Raw genomic sequence first — 21,107 nt, forward strand, 5'->3', positions numbered from 1 at the left:
GACCTTTCTCTCTGTCTCTCTCTCTCACTGTCTAACTCTGCCTGTCAAAATAAAATAAAATAAAAATAAAAAATAAAAAAAAAAAACTAAAAAGGAGAGGCAGGGGCCGGCACTGTGGTGTAGCAGGTAAAGCTGCCCCCTGCGATGCTGGCATCCCAGATGGGATGCTAGTATCTCAAGTGGCAGCTTATCCCACTGTGCCTCAATGGCCACCCCCACTGATACTGTATTTCATATCTGTTTATTATTTCTGCTCATTTTTGAGTTTTATCATGAACTTATTTTTTTTTTACTGTTCAAGGACATTTATTTTAAATTTCCAGAATAGATTTTAAATGCTTTCTGAGTGTCTGGGTGTTTTTCTACCGGAGAGTATAAATTTCAATTTTTTCCAAGTATGACTTTGAACTTGCTCTCTATTCATGCGTTAGTGGAGGAACCTCAAGGCAATGTGACCCAGTGACCGTAGTGCTAATTAATACTGGACATGAATCCTCAGGCTGATAAGAGATGGCAAGAGCCTTGGAGAAAGCAGTCTCTGCCCGTGAGATCGCTCCAATCCATACAAACACTTAACAAAGACAAGCGCAGCAGCCCTGTGCTACTGAGCAGAGCTTATTAAATTCCCCCTGAGTTCAACTCAGTTCCCTTCCGGATGGGGTCGTCTTCCTTCTCCCCCCTTCAGCATTCCTCTTGCTTCTTATCTTTGCCTTTTATAGCTGGAGGAGAAGATAGCAGGAGGGCACTTGGTCTTTTCTTCGCATCTTCACAAGTTCCTTCTGTCTATAGTCAGGGAGGCTCCTAATGTGTGGTTTTTGCCTGACTCTTGTTATTCCCTGGTTTTCATCCTAAGATAAGACTCTGAAGGCTTAGAAAGCGTGCCGAAGCTTGCCGTGCTTTTTATAACCATTTGAAACATCATTTGAGGTGGAGGTATTTATAGGATCAGGTGTGGTCCCTTTATAGGTATAAAATCTAAGTATGTGATTGCTTGAGGTTCTTCCAGTTGAAAAGGATATTCTAGATGTTGCTGACATCTAACGTTGTAAATAATTTATTGTTCATTAGGTCTCAAAGCTGGGTCTGTATTTCTTCTTCTTTTTTGTCACTTGAGAGACAGACAAGGATAGACAGAGACAGCTCCCGTAGGCTGGCTCACTCCCTAAATGCCCACAACAATCAGGGCTGGACCAGATGGAAGCCAGGAGTCAGGGACAAAATCCAGGTCTCCCACGTGGTGGCTGGCACCCAATCACTTGAGCCATCACCACTGCTCGCCAGGAACTGCATCAGCAGGAAGCTGGTACTGAGACTCACACCAGGCACACCAACGTGGGATGCAGGTGTCATAAATGGCATCTGAACCACCAGGCTAACTGCTCACTGCAGCTTACATTTCCTAATGATAATATTGACCTACAGAACTAGGAGGCTTTTGAACTGATAGAAATTTGGTTTTGTCCATTTCTCTCTAAATCAGCTAGGACTTAGGGAGGGTCTTTAATTCATGAAGATGATAGCACTGGTGGTGACCACTAAGGTCTCAAAAAACATTTACTATTTCTCAAATGTGAACCACAGTAGTCTAACATTGCTTTGTATACACTGTAAATGCTACAGTCTCAGCACTGAACATGTATTGATACCTCTCAAATGAATGCAGCCTTTGATGTAGGTGTTTTGATGCATCTCAGAAAGTATCTGTCTGTGAATGTGTTTATCTGTTTGATAATGAAGATACTTCCCATTCTTTTGTTGTTGTTCCATATTTTCATGCTTAAATTTGAATTTTTAGTACTGTTAATTTAAGTACAGTTTGCTCAGTGGTTAAAATGGGATTCAGTGAAGAAACTTAAAAACAGCCTCATTCATGTAACTGCTTAAGTAAAAACTACATTTTGTGTTCTATCTTCATACACTTTTCATGATCTGTATCTCTGTTTAAATATAGTGATGATGTTTAGGCTTTGTTTCTGTTTAATAAGGCTTTTTACCACTGACTAAATGAAGGGCTGTATCTTTTTGAAGAGATTTATATTCTGTAAATAAAAACTGGTTGAAACAATTAAAGAACCAGCTTATAGGAGGAGAAATCACACAATGGGGGACAGTGGAGGAGGACCCTGAACACTTTCTTTTCATAATTGTAAATAGAAGGAAGTGAACAAAAGCTGGAAAGGAACTAATAAATGTAACCAAAATAGAAAAAAATTCAAGTTTCTTCCAAGAGGATTTGAGGTGATGCGTCCTGCAGTAAGAGAAGCAGGTACAACACTCAACCATCCTGCCTCAGTCAGTGGCGAGACAGGACAAGATAACTGCTTAAAAACTCTGGCCTCAGTATTTGACAGTTGTGTGTTCTTGGACAAGTTGCTTAATCTTTCAGTATCTCAGTTTTCTCATTTATGAAAGTGCATAATGGGGTCGGCATCCCATAAGGCCACCACCTGCGGTGCTGACATCTCATATGGACGCTGGCTGCTCCACTTCCAAGCCAGCCCCTTTGCTAATGGCCTGGGAAAGTAGCAAAAGATGGCCCAGGTGCTTGGGACCCTGCTACCAACGTGGGAGACCTGGAAGAGTCTCCTGGCTCCTGGCTTTGGCCACCTGGCCCAGTGCTGGCTGTTGTAACCATCTGGGGAGTGAACCAGCAGATGGAAGACCTCTCTCTCTCTCTCTCTCTCTCTCTAACTCTGCCTCTCAAATAAATAAATAAGCTTTGAAAAAATGTGCATAATCATAGTATCTACCTCTTATTAGAGTTGTTGTGATGATGAAAGGAGAAAATACATACCAAGCACTTATAGTATGATGTAACTTTCATTTCTGTTAGAATTATTGGCAAGGGAAAAATGAATTTGCTAGTGACAAAAAGTCTGACAGCCTTACTTATGTTTACTTTACTATGAGGAAGAGAGAGAGCAAGCTAATTTTTACCCAGCACCAACTATGTTCCAGAAACTCTGTTAAATCATCATTGCCTCTGCTGGAAAACTTTCTAGTCTGTTGGACATGGGGCTGACTGAACACAGGATGATGACTAAGGCAGTCACATTTGTTTCCTGCCTGTTCTGTTGTAGCAAGTTATTGTTGAATCAGGAACAGGCTATTCAATAATAAATTCCTGCTCTGTGTTTTTTCTTTCTATTGTATCTAAAAATTCTTCACGAAGTCTATGTCATGTTGGAACCTAGAAACAATTAGGAAAGAAACCGCATCTCCTAATGGGCGAGGTTATCTGTAACAAAGCAGGTGACATCCTGCAGCTCAGTGGTACTGTAGCTCCTACCGTGGCTGATGTGAGTTCACTCTGTGAACACTCTTGGCTGGGGTGATGCTTCCAAAGCAGCCCCTGGGAAGCTGTGATCTCTGCAGGATGCCCTTTGGGCCCTAAGCTCACCGGGACAGCTTCTCAAGGCAGTAGGTCCCAGCGTGCTGCTATCTTACCCACGCCATGCCCACACTAGCTCCTGCCACATTCCTTCCTGAGATTTGCCTCGAACATGACTGCACAGTTTAACTCACGGCCCTCAAGTCTTGGTTTCCTTAGTTGGCAGCAATGTGAAACCCTGGGCCTCAGAGCCCTGGCTGGGTTGCAAGTAAGCTAACAGTTTTTTCATTCTTTACTGCTTAAAAATAAACCATTTTTAAGAGACAGTCTCCACGCAGTTTTCATACAAGAGGATGGAGAGACTGAGAGACATTTGATAGGAAATGAGGATTCCTCGGGTTGGGAAGTGCTAAGAGCTCTGTTTGCTCTAGAAAATCCCATCGGCCAGAGGGCAAAGCTTGTGTTTCTGACTCTTCCTCTTCTTGAGGGAGCATGCCTCTCAGCAGCAGGGTTCCACAGTCTTCTGCCTTTTTGGCTTCTCGCATAGCCTGATGCTCGCAGGATCTAGGGGGCCGTGTGGAGTGTCAGAGAGAATCTTAACATGCGGATCCCGAAGAGAATGAGAGGAGCATGTGTTTGGCAGAATTAAGACGCCACTCGGGACACTCTCATTCCACATTGGAGCGTCTGGGCCCACTCCCTGCCCCAGCTCCTGATTCCGGCTCCCTGCCACTGCACACCCTGGGAGGCAGCAGCGATGGCTCAGGTAGTTGAGTTCCCGCCATCCGCTTGGGAGACCTGTATTGAGTTCTCCACTCCTGGCTTCTTTCTGGCCCAGCCCTGGCTGTTGTAGGCATTTGGCAGTGAACAGTAGATGGAAGATCTTTGTCTGTCTCTCTCTCTCTCTTTCAAAGAAATAACAATTAATTAATTTTTAAAAGAAGTGCATAGACTTTCTTATTAGTTTAAGTAGAAAGATTTGAATTTTTGTAAAGATTTATTTATTTATAAGTCATAATTCCAGGGAGACAGTCAGAGAGACAGAGAGAGAGATCTTCCATCCCCTGATTCACTCCCCAGATGGCTGCAACAGCCAGAGCTAGGCCAGGCTGAAGGCGGGATGCCGGAGCTTTATCCAGGTTTCCCACGTGGTGTAGGAGACCATCTTCTACTGCTTTCACCAGGCCAGTAGCAGGGAGCTGGATCAAAATAGACCAGCCGGGATATGAACTGGCATCCATATGGGATGCTGGCGTTGCAGGCAAAGGCTTTACCCAGAACACTGGCCCCTGAATTAATTATTTTTTTTTTAACTGTGATATGCTTTGCTTCACTATGAAGTCTGCTCTCCACAATTCGCTTGTGGAATAAACCACAAATTACAGGACAGCTCAAAACAATCATTTTTTTTAACAATGATTACAATGCAATACATTGTAACCCAGCAAGGAGGCCAAACTGTAGGACTTAAGTTCTTCATTTTATATCGAAATAAAGACCTTGTTGAAATAAGAAGTCACTTGATCTATAGTATCAAGAAGAATTAAGTACCTGCAAGTAAGGAGGCAGGTAAATGCCTTCTGATTTACTACAGCAAAAGCACAAACCAGAGAAGACAGTTCTGATAAACTTACGCTCATCCTTTTTTTTCCTCCCTAGGATATTGCCTGGTTTGATGATAAGGAAAACAGCACGGGAGCCTTGACAACAATACTTGCCACAGACATAGCTCAAATTCAAGGAGTATGTATATTTCTTAAATGGGGTGTGTATACGGTGTATACATGTGCATGTGCACACGTATGTCTATAAATACATGTGATCCATACATGAGAATACATATCATGTACATCCATGAGATGACTCACATCATAGTTAGTTCATGGCTAACAGGGAACTCAGTGGAAGATCCAAGAAAGAGTTTCAGTTCTAGGTATTTTTAACCAAAGATAAAAGGCATTTGGCACATGTAATAGAATAACCAGAGGACTATAGACTATATCAAGAGGGCCAGCACTGTGGCGTAGTGGGTTAAGCACCAGTTGGAGTCCTGGCTGCTCCTCTTCTGATCCCTGCTAATGGCTTGGGAAAGCAGTGAAGGATCGCTTAATTGGGCCCATGACACCCATTTGGGAGACCTGGGTGAAGCTCCTGGCTCCTGGCTTCAGCCTGGCCCAGGCCTAAATGTTGCAGCCATTTGGGGAGTGAACCAGCGTACAGAAGCGTGAGCTTTCTCTCTCTCTCTCCCTCCCTCTCTCTTTCTCTCTCTCTCACTAACTCTGTAACACTACCATTCAAATAAATAAGTAAATCTCTAAAAATAAATGAATGAAAAATATCAAGAATGAGTTCAAGAAAAGAGCTAATAATTAAATAATAAGAAAAAACTGAAAATGCACCCACTTTGAAAGTTTTAATAAAAGAAAAACATTCAGCTTCTTCTTCTCCCAGATAATCAGATCTTATTTAAAGCAAGAGCTAACAATTGTGATTCATGCATGCATCTGGAAATGTTAGCTGTTAGATAAAGTTAAGTACAGGTGTATAATCACGATCAATCACATTATCACTAAGTGAAATGTTTATGTATCATATTCACACTCAGCAATGGAATGACCAGCATAATGTACGCCAAAGAGCTGAGATAAGTGTGGAAAAGATAAATAACAACATTGATTTTCTTTCAACTAGTAGGGTTTTAAAATTTTTGGTTGATATATAAAACTTGTGTGCATTTTTATGGAGTACCATACAATATTTCTATGCATGTATATGGCATAAACTGATCAAATCAAGCAAGTAGCATTTCCATTTTCTAATCTTTTTTTTTAAGATTTATTTATTTATTTGAAAAAGTTACACACAGAGAGAGAAGCAGAGGTAGAAAGAGAGAGAGAGGTCTTCCATCTACTAGTTCACTCCCCAACTGGCCTCACCAGCTGGAGCTGGGTTAATCCGAAGCCAGGAGCCAGGAGCCAGGAACTTCCTCCGGGTCTCCTATGTGGGTGCAGGGACCCAAGGCCATGGGCCATCTTCTGTTGCTTTCCCAGGCCATAGCAGAGGGCTGTATCGGAAGTGGAGCAGCCAGAACTTGAACTGGCACCCATATGGAATGCCAGCACTGCAGGCGGCAGCTTTACCTCCTATGCCACAGCGCTGGCCCCTAATCCTTTCTTTATACTTCTTTATACCACCAGGTCTTCTCTTCCACTTTTTATGCAATATCTAATACATTTTCGTGAACTGGTGCACTGCAGAAATCTACAAACTTTCGCTTCTATCTGACTGTGCTTTGTTACACCTTACCCAACCTCGGTCTTCCCCTACACCCTCCTTTTCCAATCATTTGAATAACATCACTCTTCTAACAAGTGGGATTTCAACTCTGAGATAAAGAGTACAAAACAGGGTTTCTCGCTTTTAATTGAGATGCAATTTTCCATCTCTTTGTTAAAATAAGAACTCTGGTAGAATCACAAGCCTTCCTTTCACCTTCTCACGCATGTTTGCTGGAGAAGTGGAAAGCATCAGTGATCAACCTGGGAATGACAGAGAAGTCTTTAAAGTGTTTATTCCACTTAGAGACGCCGAGATGTCAATTACAGCATCGTTGCTAGAGCAACAAAAAACAGCTGTCAGAACTGCATGTTTCCTCTGGGAGTTATTTCCACCAGAGGTAGTAGCTATTCTAAATTTGGTAACTTTTACTGCACTGCAGAGCCCTTCAAAAGGTTCATGTAGAATGCGATTGAAAGACAAACTGTTTTAGTGCCAAAAAATTGATATCCATGCATAGTTTTTCCATGACACTCATTTTCCATGAACTTTTTGAAGATCCTGCAAATTCATGATTTCAAAATTTTTACCCCAAAATAAACTATTCCGTTCTTCAAGAAATTTTTAAAGTACTTTCATAGTTACCTCCATGGATAGATTTATGTTACTGAGGGAATGCAACAGGTTGGTCGCAGTTGTGAGTATTCACATGCATTCAGACCAGCTTGGAAAATTAATTTTATGACAGAGGAGGAGATCAAGAGGAAAGGGAGCATCTTGATTTCTTCCAAAAATTCTACTGCCATTTGAGAAGACCAGGCTCTAGAATTCCATTTCAGAATAGTAATTACAATTTTAAGAAGAGTGAGGAGCTCCGTTTCTGTGTTTTTCGCTTTGAAGGACAGAGAGAAAGAGAGACAGACATGAAGAGACTTTCCATCCACTGATCCACTCCCCAGATGCTCTCAACAGCCATGCCGGGGCCTTGTGAGAGCCAAGATCTGGGAACTCAGTCCCGATCTTCCACTTGACCCATCACCACTGTGCCAGGGCATGCGTTATCAGGGAGCTAGAGTCAGGAGCAGGGCTGTGACCCAACCCGGACACCCTGACATGGGATGCAGGGGTCCCCAAGTGAGGTTTTATCTGTAGCACCAGCTATCTGCCCCTGAGAAGCTCAATTTTTCAGGCATAAATGAAAAAATATTAATAGAACTCATTAATAAATAATAAGCATATCATTGAGCTCTGTAGCCCAATAGAATTATCTGAATAACACTACATTTAGGAATCCCAGAGTTCACTACTTCAGACAGAAATACCAATCCTTGTAATTCCATCTGAATCCCCATTCCACAAAATTTCCTATTTTTCTCTTAGTTTTTTTTTACAATTTATCTTTCAAATGGATATGTTCTCAATGGAAGGAAGAGTTATTTACCAGTCTTATTTGTCCACTATTCACTGTGTCAGAGAGACATTCTAGACTAGAGATGTCAAAGAATAATAAATTGGGAACATATTTCCCACTGCATCAACTTAAATAAGTCATACTCCTCCTGAGCTGCTTCATCATGTAATTCCAGTTACATTGTATTTTATCAAATGTATTAGGGAGAATGTTCACAAAACAGCTCCTTAGTAATAATAAATCTTAGTTTGAAACCTTTAACGAATGACTGAAAAGATTTGCCTCTGGCCATTTTGAAAACTGATACTTTGAGAGTCATGATTAAAAACATGTTAGTGAAAAATAGTCATAGGACACCATGATTTCTAGAATAGTTGACTGAATATAACCAATTTAACTGGCATTGTTTTAGCCCAAGGTAATGGCTTCTTGCCAGTACATCTGTCAACAGACTTTTTGCTACGCAACAGTGCTTTCATTAAAGGTATAAACCCATTTTAGATTCTTTAGTCTAGATACCACAAACTACAAGGCATTATTTCTGTACATTTTAGTAACTCTTTTTTATTAGCCAGAAACCTTACCTCATTTTTGTCCACAAGAAAGCATGTCATTGACACTATAGTGTGTGGATTTTATATGCCATTGACAAACACAATGTTGGTGCCAAGAATCCTTCTCAGGAGAGCTATAATTATGTTGCCCCAAGAAATCATAAAATTTTTCATTTATTAATTCTAAGAGCCAAATGAGCTGATTAGTTAGAAGTAGGACAATGGTGGCCACATTTCTTGATTTTACTTTTCAACAAAGAAAGTGTCAAAATCAGCTTGACACAACTTTTGATTCAAAGAATGTCAGTAGTCTTTGAAATGACTTCACCACAGCATCAGGTTGGCATGTGGTTGCTGCTGTCTTGCAGCTTTCAACTGAATTAATTAAGAAGAACTATCAAGTCTACGGCTGAAGTTAATGTCCAAAACCAGGCAGGATATGATACTGGCAGTTAATAATGGTTCATCTTCTACAAAGAAGTTTCAATCTTGGCTTATAAGACCAACTGAACTCAGCCACTGATATGGCTACTCTAATGATGAATGATAAATTCAATTATTTTCCACAGAATACATATTAATGAATAATAACAATGAACAATCATTGGCTTTAAACATTTTATATTTTCACAAGCTTTGTAAATTTTTCCCACTAAGTCTTTTTTTTCCCGTTCTACAATACTTATACATCTTAGCAGATTCCACTTCAGGTTGTACTGAGTTAGTTGTTATTGGCTTTTTTTCCCCAAACTTCTTTAAAAATACTTTCACCAGAAGTTATTCCACAAAGACTATTCATAGCACCTATCTTTTAGGTCACTTCAAAATCAGGAATAGCTCCTCAAAAACCAACTAAGCAGTATCACTAACTAATGTCAACCTGTGAAGCCCCAGGAAAACTATTCAGAATAATATACCTTGCTTTTTAAATGACCACTGGCATTGCTCTCTACATCTTTAACTCTGAGCAACTGTTCTTACCAGATGGCTGATGGTCTTAGATAGGCTATGACATCTGAACACACTTCTTCCACTTCTGCAAAAAACTATTACTTAAATAACTCACTAACTATTCAAAATAAAAACTTTGTATACTTCGCTGATAGATATGCCACTTAGGAAATTGCTCTGGTTTTTGTCTCATTTCATGTTTTAATGTGATAAAGAATTCTGCTAAGATGAGAGATTTCATTTTAAATGCTCTAATTTTTCTCCACATTGCTTTCCTGTGAATTGGGGATATTAAGGAGAGTGTTTGATCTAATAATGTTGAAATATTTTGTAAATTTTAGCATTTTATGGTGTCATGGCATAAATAACACCACCCTGTGGCATCTAACTAGAATACAAAGTAATTCAAAGTGCACAGTTCATTTCAAAGAATGACATTCAGAGACAAATTTACTCTTCCTTTCTTTATGCACTGGTAATTTTATTTACTCATTTATTTTATTATCTGAAAATGCAAGAGACAGACAGAAAATTCTCATGCTCTGACTCATTCCCTAAATGCCTGCAACAGCCGGGGCTGAGCCAGGCCAAAGCTGGGTGACAGAAACCCCATCCAGATCTTCCACATGGATAACATAGACCCAACCACAGGAGCCATCACCACTGCCCCTCCAGGTCTGCTTTAGCAAGAAGCTGGAATTGGGAGCTGGAACCAGGACTCGAACACAAGATTCTGAAACGGGACACAGGCATCTTAGCATGTAGGCCAAGGGTAACTTTAAAAACTAGGAAAGGGACAGGCGTTGTGGTGCAGCAGGTTAAGCTGCCATTTGGGATGGCCATATCCTATACGGGAGTCCCCAGTTCAAGTCCTACTTCCTGATAATGCTCCTAGGAGGCAGCAAGTACTGGGGTACCACCAAGTACTGGGGTTCCTGTTCCCCACTTGGAAGACCTAGATGGAGTTCCTGGCTCTTCGCTTTGGCATGGCCCAGCCCTGGCTGTTGTTGACATTTGGAGAAATGGACTAGGGGATGGAAGGTCTCTCTGTCACTCTGCCTTTCAAATAAATAAATAAATCTTTAAAAACAAAATTAAAAAAAAAAAAACTAGGAAAAATGTTTCAATATATTTCTCCTGTTCCAAGAAAAGCAAACAGAAAATGCCAAGTACTTGGCCTTGAAAAATACTATAGGAACTAAAGGAAAATGTAACGTGGAATAGTATACCTCTGGACAGAATTTTTAAAATTTAATTAAACTTTCTTAGATTTTTAGTAACAAGCACAAAGGTAAAGTTTTTTTTTTTAATTTAAAACAGAAAATCATCATTAAATAATTCTTCAGATAACAATTATTATAGAGTAGGAAAATTACAGCACATAAAGGAATATCTAGCTTAAGAAAGGGAATGGAAAGCAGCTCGGTCACAATTGTAAAAATGCAATTCTATCTAGTAGGATTTCTGCTTGTGGCCAAAATAGAATAACGAGAATTTACCCTCCCATCTGAAGCAAACAAAAAGTAGGCAAACACATGAACCAGATGTGTTTCCAGGCAGCGGATATAAGGGAATCAAGGGCAGAGATAGCAGAATGACATAGTGAGCTCTAGGATGGCTCTAGCTCACTCCCTCGAAAGAGCTTCCAAGTGGCAGTGTAGGGAGGGTGGACAGAAGCAGAGCTCTGCAGACCCCAGAGTTCAACAGGCAGAACCGAGCATCCGAGGAGTTTGAGTCGGCTAGAGTTTGCAGCACAGAATTCCAGAGAAGAGAGGGGAGCCCAGACAGGAGGATACGGCATCATGCCTGTCCTTGTCATCCTTAAGCTCACGAGGTATGGCATGTAAGTCAGCATTATGTAACAAGTGGGATTTCCATTTGGGCCCCATAGTTCTTGGAGGTGGTATATAATTCCCTCAGACACCTAACAGAAGTTACCCGTCCCTCCTAGCTTTCAGTATTTAGTATCTTACTGGTGTTATTTGTTGCTCTTGTTTTTTATTATTTTGGAATCTTCTTAGATATTTTAGTGAAAAAATGGAAAATGACTAAGTCCTCACCAGATGAAGGCTTAGCAAGGAATAAGATTATATATATATGTATATAATACATATATACATATACATATATATATACATATATACATATATGTATATAATACTGTGGTTGATTTTAGATGTTTCTAGGTAAGTGGGTGTCTTCTCTTTTTTTTCATCCCAGCACTAAAGGAAATTCATGTTTTGATTTTATTACTCAGGTATCATTTGTGCCCCTGAAAGATGCTTCATGATTCACATAGTTTCTATAAAACAGTTATAAAGATAATTCTACTTAGTTGAAGATTTTTTATTTCAAATAAATTTGAAGAATTTATTTATCTTTCCTTTTACCATGGTGCTTTTAACTCCTTTTCTATTTATTTATTTTTTTAAAAAAAGTATTTATTTGAAAGAGTTACACTGAGAGAGGGAGAAATAGAGAGAGATCTTGGACCTGCTGAGTCACTCCTCAGATGGCCACAACAGCCAGCACTGAGCCAAGCCAAAGCCCACAGCCTGGAGCTTCATCCAGTCTCCCACACGGGTGGCAGGGGCCCAAGCACCTGGGCCATATGCTGCTGCTTTTCCCAACTCATTAGCGGGGAGCTAGATCGGAAGTGGAGCAGCTGGGATTCAAACTGGCACCCATATGGGATGTCAGCATCACGGGCAGTGATTTTATCTGCTATGCCAAAATGCTGGCCCCTCTATTTTTTTTTTAATGGTCACCAATAACTAGGGCTAGACCAGGCTGAAGCCAGGAGCCTGGAACACCATCTGGGTCTTCCACATGTGTAATAGGAGTCCAAGTCAGTGGTCCATCTTCACTGCTTTGCCAGGAATGTTAGCAGGAAGCTGGATCAGAAGAGGAGCAGCCAGGACTCAAACTGGCACTCGGATATGGGATGCTGGTATCACAGGCAGCAGCTTAACCCACTGTGCCACCATGCCAGCCCCTCCTTTTCCATCTCAATATTGCTTCTTTAGACTTTTACTCAGTGACACTGATTTATAAAGTGAAAAAAAAAATGTAATGAGAGGTATCATATCCAAAGTGTACACTTTAATGGATAGCCTTAATCATTCAATTCCACACTACTATGATACAGTGGCTCATAATCCTGGGACTGCATTAGTGTGGAAGAAGGGACAGGGTCCAGACATGGTGGGCTGGGCAATCAGAGGTGGTGGCAGCCCAGGGTGGGGCAGGGGCCAGGACAGCTGACTGGTTACACCCACAGAGAATAACCACACAAATCAATCCATTAAGGGAAACAGGAGCCAGGGTTCTCACTTATGAAGACAGGATAACTAATACAGAAGGGGAGAAAACTGGAAATAACTTTGTGGTATCAGATTGGAATTGGAGGTATTGAAGTGACTCATGGATTTTAAGAAAAATAGGTAGGCTGGGGGCTGGGACTGTGGCACAATGGGTTTAAAGCCCAGGTCTGCAGCGCCGGCATTCCACACGAGCACTGGTTTGAGTCCTGGTTGCTCCACTTCCAATCCAGCTCCCTGCTAATGCATCTTGGAAAGCATCAGAGGATGGTCCAGGTCCTTGGACCCCTGCACCCATGTGGGAGGACTGGAGGAAGCTCCTGGCTCCTGCCTTTGGATCGGCTCAGCTCCAACCATTGCGGCCATTTGGGGAGTGAACCAGCAACCAGCGGATGGAAGAGCTCTCTCTCTTTCTCTGTGTCTCTACCTCTCTCTGTAACTCTGTCTTTCAAATAAATAATAAAATGAATCTTAAAAAATAAGGAAAAGCAAAATAGGTAGGCAGATAAATATAGATATAAATGTGTGTGTGCACCTACACACACACACACACACATACACACTCCCTAGGTCACCCAATGACACCCAGTAATAATCAGCACTATGTCTTGAGTCCTGAAAAATGTTCCCCCCTAAAAGGAACCAGAGAGCAGAGATCTTTGGAGAAATGTCTGATTCCAGGACAGGGCAGAGACAGGATAGGATGAACCTGGAGAATCTGGGTGTGTGAGAAAGTGAGAACTTAACAAGCGTTCAAAACCCAGGAAGGGCATGTCAAAGGTCAACAAGGCTGACTTTAGGCACCAGCTACACCTGGACAATCTGAGTTTCAAAATCAACAATTAAGTCGCTGAAGGAAAATAAGAAACCCCTAGTCCTTACTACAGTGAGCAATGAGTTTGATGAAAGAGTGGCTATTGCATAGCTTAAAGTGCCTATCTGAGGACATTTGCTAATTACAAAGGAAAAGATAGTCTCATGGTGGAGAGGGCTAGAAGACTCTTCTTAATCAGTTATAACAGTGAACAGCACCAGGAATAGGACAAAGCAAAACTGAATGCCCCAGACAGGTGCACAGCATCACCCCTGGGGTATTTCTGCCCAAGACCCATGATCTGAACTTGATCATGAGAAAACAGCAGACAGGCCAACACTGAGAGACATTCTACCAGCTGACTTCAAAAAAGCCGATTCTAATTTTCAAAAAAAAAAAAAAAAAGTCAAGGTCATAAACACCAAGGTAAGAATGAAGAGGTGTTCCAAACAGAAGGGAATAAAAAGACAAGAATTAAATGCAATAATGATTCTGAATTGGACATCCTTTTGCAACAGAAGGCATTCTTAAGACAATTGACAAAACTAGAATTGGGTCTAAGAATTAGATGGCAGTGAAAGTATGAAATGTCAGTTTCCTGGTTTTTGATGATGGTGTTTTACTTGTAAGAGATACCGTTCTTGTTTATAACAAACCATCCCTAAGTACACAGGGGTGAAAGGGCATCGGGTCATCCACCTACTCCCAATTGTTTCAGGGAACTGACAGCTCTCATCCTCCGATTGCAAGCTGTACATCTAGGGGCAAATGATTTCACCTCTCTGCCTCGGTTTCCTCGTCTCTCTAATTGGTATAGTGAGAATATCTGTTTCTTAGCATTGCTATGAGATTAAAAGACATTGAAAGCAAAGTGCTTATTTCATGCTCAGTAAAAAAAAAAAAAAGGCTATTTTTGAGTGCCTGTATGTATCAATTACAATTATGGAATACAGTTGTAATTATACAGAAATACTTGCGAGCAGAACTGTTTTGGATTTCAGATTTTCACAGATTGAAGAATATTTGAATATACATAATGAGATATCTTCTACAAGAGACTCAAACCTAAACACAAAATTCATTTATGTTTCATTTGCAATTTCTTATAGCCTAAAGGAAGTTTTAAATCTATTTTTAAATGTTTTATTTATTTATTGGAGAGGAAGAAAGAGGGAGAAATAGACAGGAAGGGAGAGCTTGCATCCACTGATTCACCTCCAAATGCCCACAACTTCTGCCTCTCCAACACCGAGCTTGGTACTTCTAGGGTGGGGTGTTTGCTACAGCAGTTAAGACACAGCCTGGGAAGTCTGCATCTGATATCAGAGTGCCTGGTTCGAAACCAGGAGCTGGGAATGCAGTCCAGGTGTCCCATGAGGGTGGCAGGAACCTAAATACGTGAGCCATCACCACTGCCTCCCAGGGTCTGCATTGGTGTCAGGAGCTGGAGCCAAGAATCAAACCCAGCCACCCCACTGTGCGATGTGGGCATCTTAACCGCTGGGCAAAATGCTTACTCCTGAAGGTGATTTTATACAGTATATTTTAATACTTTTTATTTCAGAATAGTTTCACATTTGTGGGGAGCAGCCCGGACTGGACTGAGTTACTGGAATTAAGACTTATTCTATGCATCTGCTCTCCCACAATATGGCGCTGGGAGAGAAGTAAACAGCTTCCGCACAGCTGCCTCCAGTTCAACCAATAAACTGTAGGACTTGCTACTGATTGGAGGAGAGCAGCGTACTCGGCGTGTGGGCAGCCGAGTTGGGATTGGCAGAGGAGGACTATAAAGGAGGAGAGAGACGGCATGCACCGGGAACATCTAAGGGGAACATCTAAGGGGAACACCTGTGCAGCCCCCAGAGAGCCGGCCGGCGGTGTGCCACTCCCCTGCAGAAGTGGGGAATGTGGCCAGGGGGAACCGCCCTTCCACGGAGGTGGAAGGGTTAGTAGCCAACCCAGGAAGAACCAGCAGCAAACCCGGGAAGGGCCGAGCAGACGAAAGAACAGCGCAGGGTCCTGTGTCGTTCCTCCACGAAAACGGGGAGCGACATAATGGTGCCGTGACTCGGATATGAAGCCTAGGCAGGGCTTAGTGTCGTTCCTCCACGAAGAGGGGGAGCGACATAATGGTGCCGTGACTCGGATAGGAAACCTAGGAGGGAAGAAGTGGAAAATACCGGAGAGAGAGACTAGCAAACAGCCTAGGGAAAAGCTGGACGGAAAAGGTGCCGGAAGAAGCTATTGAAAGCCTAGGCATAGACTCAGATACGGACTACGGGGGGAAGCTGGGAGAAATCTCTAAGGTTGAAAGCGAAAGTGAAAGCTAGAACAAACAGACTCGGATGCGGACTGTGGGGAGAGGCCAGGAGAAATGAGGGAGGAGTATTGTTGGAGGAAAGCTTGGGGAAACATACCGGGTAGAGAAAAATGTTAGGGAAATTGAAGCCGCGGGGGGCAGGCCGAGGCGGAAACGAAAGCCACTTTGGGATTCTCAAGTTAGCCCGGGAATAGGGGGCAAAAAGTTGAAACCAGAAGCTGAAACGTAAGCCAGATTGGGATCCGTCTGATTAGCCCGGGGAGCAAAGGACGGGAAGCCAAACCGTGGGGCGCAGACGTAAGCTGGGTTGAATTCGCCAGGCTAGCCCGGGGAACTTGGATTGAATGCTAGTGGTGGAGACGCAAGCTACGCTGTGTGACTCGCGGAAGCCGCCGCATGCAGAGAGAGCACGGGGCGTGAATAGATAGGGAACGCGGGGCTGGCGCGAGGCCGTGGTTCAGACGCGAAAGGGCTAGTGCGTAACCGCGGAGTGTGCGCGCAAAGCCGAGCCGCGCAGATGAGAGAGGCGCGCGGGCTGAAGCGGCTCAGAGCCGGCGAGGCGCCGAGAAGCAGCCTCGGGGCGGAGCCTGCCGGCAGGGCGGGCACCAGAAAGCCACAGGGATAAGAGAAACAGAAGTTTAGAAGTAAAATGAAAGAAATAGGAATGTTGGCAGACAGAAGTAAAATGGGAGAAATAGGAATGCCCGGAGATAGAGAAATAGAGAAATAGAAAGGCCTCCCCTCAACAAGGCAATGAGAAAGCTTGGATTCGGTCTGCCTGATTAAGTGAGGCGATGAGCACCTGCGGGCGGCTAGCAGCTTATGCGCCGCAGGTCACCGAAGACAGGCACGAATTAACATCAGTAAGGCCTCCCCACAATACAACAATTAGGAGGCTTGGATTCGGTCTGCCTGATTAAGGCGGTAAGCGCCAGCAGGCGGCTCGACCAAAGTATGAGCCGCAGGTCACCGAACACAGGCACGCATCAGCGCCTAAAAACCTCCTCACAACATGGCGAAGAGAGGACCCGGATTCGGTTTGCCTGATTGATAGGACTTGTAAGAACCTGTGGCAACTCTAGCAAGTAGAGCAGAGTGTGTGCCGCGGGACACCGGAGACAGGCGCATATCAACGCCAAAAAATAAAAAGAAAGGGGGATCTGTGGGGAGCAGCCCGGACTGGACTGAGTTACTGGAATTAAGACTTATTCTATGCATCTGCTCTCCCACAATATGGCGCTGGGAGAGAAGTAAACAGCTTCCGCACAGCTGCCTCCAGTTCAACCAATAAACTGTAGGACTTGCTACTGATTGGAGGAGAGCAGCGTACTCGGCGTGTGAGCAGCCGAGTTGGGATTGGCAGAGGAGGACTATAAAGGAGGAGAGAGACGGCATGCACCGGGAACATCTAAGGGGAACATCTAAGGGGAACACCTGTGCAGCCCCCAGAGAGCCGGCCGGCGGTGTGCCGCTCCCCTGCGGAAGTGGGGAATGTGGCCAGGGGGAACCGCCCTTCCACGGAGGTGGAAGGGTTAGTAGCCAACCCGGGAAGAACCAGCAGCAAACCCGGGAAGGGCCGAGCAGACAGAAGAACAGCGCAGGGTCCTGTGTCGTTCCTCCACGAAAACGGGGAGCGACATAATGGTGCCGTGACTCGGATATGAAGCCTAGGCAGGGCTTAGTGTCGTTCCTCCACGAAGAGGGGGAGCGACAACATTAACAAAATAAAAAGTATGAAGTAGTGCCATCAGTTCCCATACAGCCCATACCCGACTCCTCCTACTGCTACCCTCTTAGGTTAGTATGATATATCTGTCACAATCTATAAGCCACACCAGATTCTTCTATTATTAGCATCTAATATTAGTACATTTGTCACAATCAATGAACTGCACGCTGCTTCTCTTGTTCTTTATCCTATTTTTATAAGTGTGTGCCTGAAACAAAGTTACATGATCTGTGACTTTCCACCTATGGTGTCACATCAGCATTCAAAACTGTCTCAGATTTTGCAGCATTTTGAATTTTGGATTTTTGGATTAGGGATGCTTAATCTGTAGTATGACAAGTTTGCCTGCTAATGTTTATTTTCATCCTTTCTCCTGTTTTGGCCCTCTTTGGGTCTTTAGTCTTTCCTACTTTACTCTGTTCTCTCCATGGTGGTCTCCTTTCCCTATCAACTCTTGCATTTTCAACAGCAGGAGGTGATAGTCTAAGTGCTTAGGGCCCCTGGGGAGACCCAGTTGGAGTTCCAGTCTCCTGGCTTCAGTCTGGCCCATTCCTGACCATTGTGAGCATTTAGAGTGGACCAGCAGATGGAAGATTCTCATTCTTTCCCTCTCTCTCTCTTTCTCTCTCTCTCTCTCTCCTCTCTTTCTCCCTTCCCCTTCTGCTTTTCCAATAAATAAATAAAATATTTTTAAAAAGAAGCTTCATATCCCAAAAAAGCACTGAGTTTGGACTCAGATGGCTTGAGTTATAGTCCGTGCAGGATAATAGCTCCACCAACAGACACAATTGGTGTGAAACGTAAATGAACAGAAAACATAAAAAAAAAAACCTTATCTTTATAGATTGCAAAATATTTTCATTAAAATAGAAATTCACGATTCACTTTGAATTATTGAATTTGAATTAGTCTATATTAGTAAATATGTAAGCTAAAACACAAGACTCTCTTCCTTTTAACTCTCTGTGAAATAGAACATGAAAACCTTCAAAAATAATTCATATGCATAACTAAAATCATCTTTCCAAACACTTGAATGCTAAGGGCATGTCTGTGTACATGTATGTAAAACTGGCACTTTAATACTATTAATTATTAAAGTTTACTTCCCATAAAATTCCTAGTAAATATGACAACTTATAAAAAAAGTAAACAGTGAGGGGCCAGCACCGTGGCTCACTTGGTTACTCCTCCGCCTGCGGCACCAGCATCCCATATGGACACCAGTTCTAGTCCCAGCTGCTCTGCTTCCGATCCCGCTCTTTGCAGTGCCCTGGGAAAGCAGTAGAAGATGGCCCAAGTCTTTGGGCCCCTGCACCCGCGTGGGAGACCCGGAGGAAGCACCTGGCTCCTGGCTTCGGATTGGCCCAGCTCTGTACGTTGTGGCCATCTGAGGAGTGAACCAACAGAAGAAAGACCTTTCTCTCTGTCTCTCCCTCTCACTGTCTGTAACTCTATCCCTCAAATAAATAAATAAAATCTTTAAAAAAAAAAAGTAAACAGTGAAAACTGCTGAACTAAAGGATCTTGTTTTAATTTTCTAACACTATGATTCCACTATTTCCAAAAATCAGTTTTACCTGTTTTATCTGTAAGTTGAGGTGGAAGAGGGGGGAGTGCGCATGTGCACACACATGTATATCTGTTTTGTTTTATTGTTGTTTTATGGGGTGCAGGGAAACAAAAAGATTCAGAAGACAGAAAGCAATCCCATAAATTCAAACTCGGATGCACTTAATTTGGATTGGGGTGTAAAATTCTGCAAACTCTTCAAGGAGAGCTATCAGAGTGATGTAACAATCTCCTTTAAGCAGATGGTATTTCATTTCCAACCTGCAGTGCCGGCATCCCATATGGGTGCCGGGTTCTAGTCCTGATTGCTCCTCTTCCAGTCCAGCTCTCTGTTGCGGCCCGGGAGGACAGTGGAGGATGGCCCAGGTGCTTGGGCCCCTGTACCCGCATGGGAGACCAGGAAGAAGCACCTGGCTCCTGGCTTCGGATTAGAGTAGCACTGGCCATAGTGGCCATTTGGGGAATGAACCAACAGAAGGAAGACCTTTCTCAGTGTCTCTCTCTCTCACTGTCTATGACTCTACCTGTCAAAAAAAAAAAAAAGCCAGTTCATTTGGATGTCTCATGCATATAAAACATAATGATTCTTTAGTCAAGGACATTTTAAAAATATGTATCAATTTCATTTCTAAGTATAAATCCTCAAAAAAAAAAAAAAAAAAAGAGGCCACAGGTTTTGCAAGGAACTACAGCAGGAATTCTTGTCAATTTTATGCTAACTGAATTTTTTTCTCTGAAACGTGTCTGATTATAGGCAATCGGCTCAAGGATTGGTGTCTTCACACAAAGTGTAACTAACATGGGACTGTCAGTTACCATTTCCTTCCTGTACGGATGGGAGATGACACTCCTGACTTTAAGTATTGCTCCAGTACTAGCTGTGACGGGAATGATTGAAACAGCCGCGATGACTGGCTTTGCCAACAAGGATAAGCAAGAACTGAAACGTGCTGGGAAGGTAACATGAAGACCCTATTAACCATAACCGTTTAAGAGAGAAGTTCATCAGAGTTCTTGTGTTTATGAAATGTTAACTTCATCTCCACAAAGTGGCACAGGTACACACACATACACACACAGAGACCAGTGTGGGATACAGGTAGGTATGTTGTAGCAATAGGGTTTGTGATTTAGAATGCAAGTTCTGGAATAAACCTGTCTGAGTTAGGATCCAGATTCTATCACTAACAAATGTGTGAAATGAGCAAGTTAGGTCAACCTTTTAGACTTCTGCTTTCACACCTGTAAACTGGGGGTAGTGATAATAGTATCCACTTACAGTTTTGTGTGTTAGACAAAACATTTAGCACTGTTAGATCCAGAATGCTCAGAACAGTGTCTGGAAGACAGTGCACACTTAATAACGTCAGCCATCATTCCTGCTACTCTATAACAGCAGGGCTTTCAATCATCATGATGCTCTAATTCTCTGTTCATTGAATAGTTACACTTTCTCTTTTTTATGATTTATTATTTATTTGAATGTCAGAGTTACACAGAGAGAGGAGAGGCAGAGAGAGAGAGAGGTCTTCCATCCGCTGGTTCACTCCCCAATTGGCCGTAACGGCCAGAGCTGCGCCAATCCGAAGCCAGGATCCAGGAGCTTCTTCCGGGTCTCACACACGGGTGCAGGGGCCCAAGGCCATGGGTTATCTTCTACTGCTTTCCCAGGCCATAGCAGAGAGCTGGATAGGAAGTGGAGCAGCCTGGACATGAACCAGCGCCCATAAGATGCCAGCACTGCAGGCGGGGGCTTTACCTGCTACGCCACAGCGCCAGCCCTGAATAGTTACATGTTCTTTTTTTTTTTTTAACTTTTATTTAAT

At 42.8% G+C, this 21,107-nt stretch overlaps 1 protein-coding gene across 1 annotated transcript in view; it reads left to right on the plus strand.

Annotated features, from left to right (window-relative positions):
* The window catches only part of ABCB5 (ATP binding cassette subfamily B member 5), a 122,065-nt gene that overhangs the window by 71,960 nt on the left and 28,998 nt on the right, over positions 1-21,107 (plus strand). The window contains exons 20-21 of the mRNA XM_051852797.2: positions 4,991-5,074; positions 20,036-20,239. Coding sequence (XP_051708757.2) covers positions 4,991-5,074; positions 20,036-20,239 — 288 coding nt within the window. The remainder of the gene's footprint in view (positions 1-4,990; positions 5,075-20,035; positions 20,240-21,107) is intronic.

Source organism: Oryctolagus cuniculus, chromosome 16 (genome assembly GCF_964237555.1).
Source record: "Oryctolagus cuniculus chromosome 16, mOryCun1.1, whole genome shotgun sequence".
Lineage (NCBI taxonomy): Eukaryota > Metazoa > Chordata > Mammalia > Lagomorpha > Leporidae > Oryctolagus > Oryctolagus cuniculus.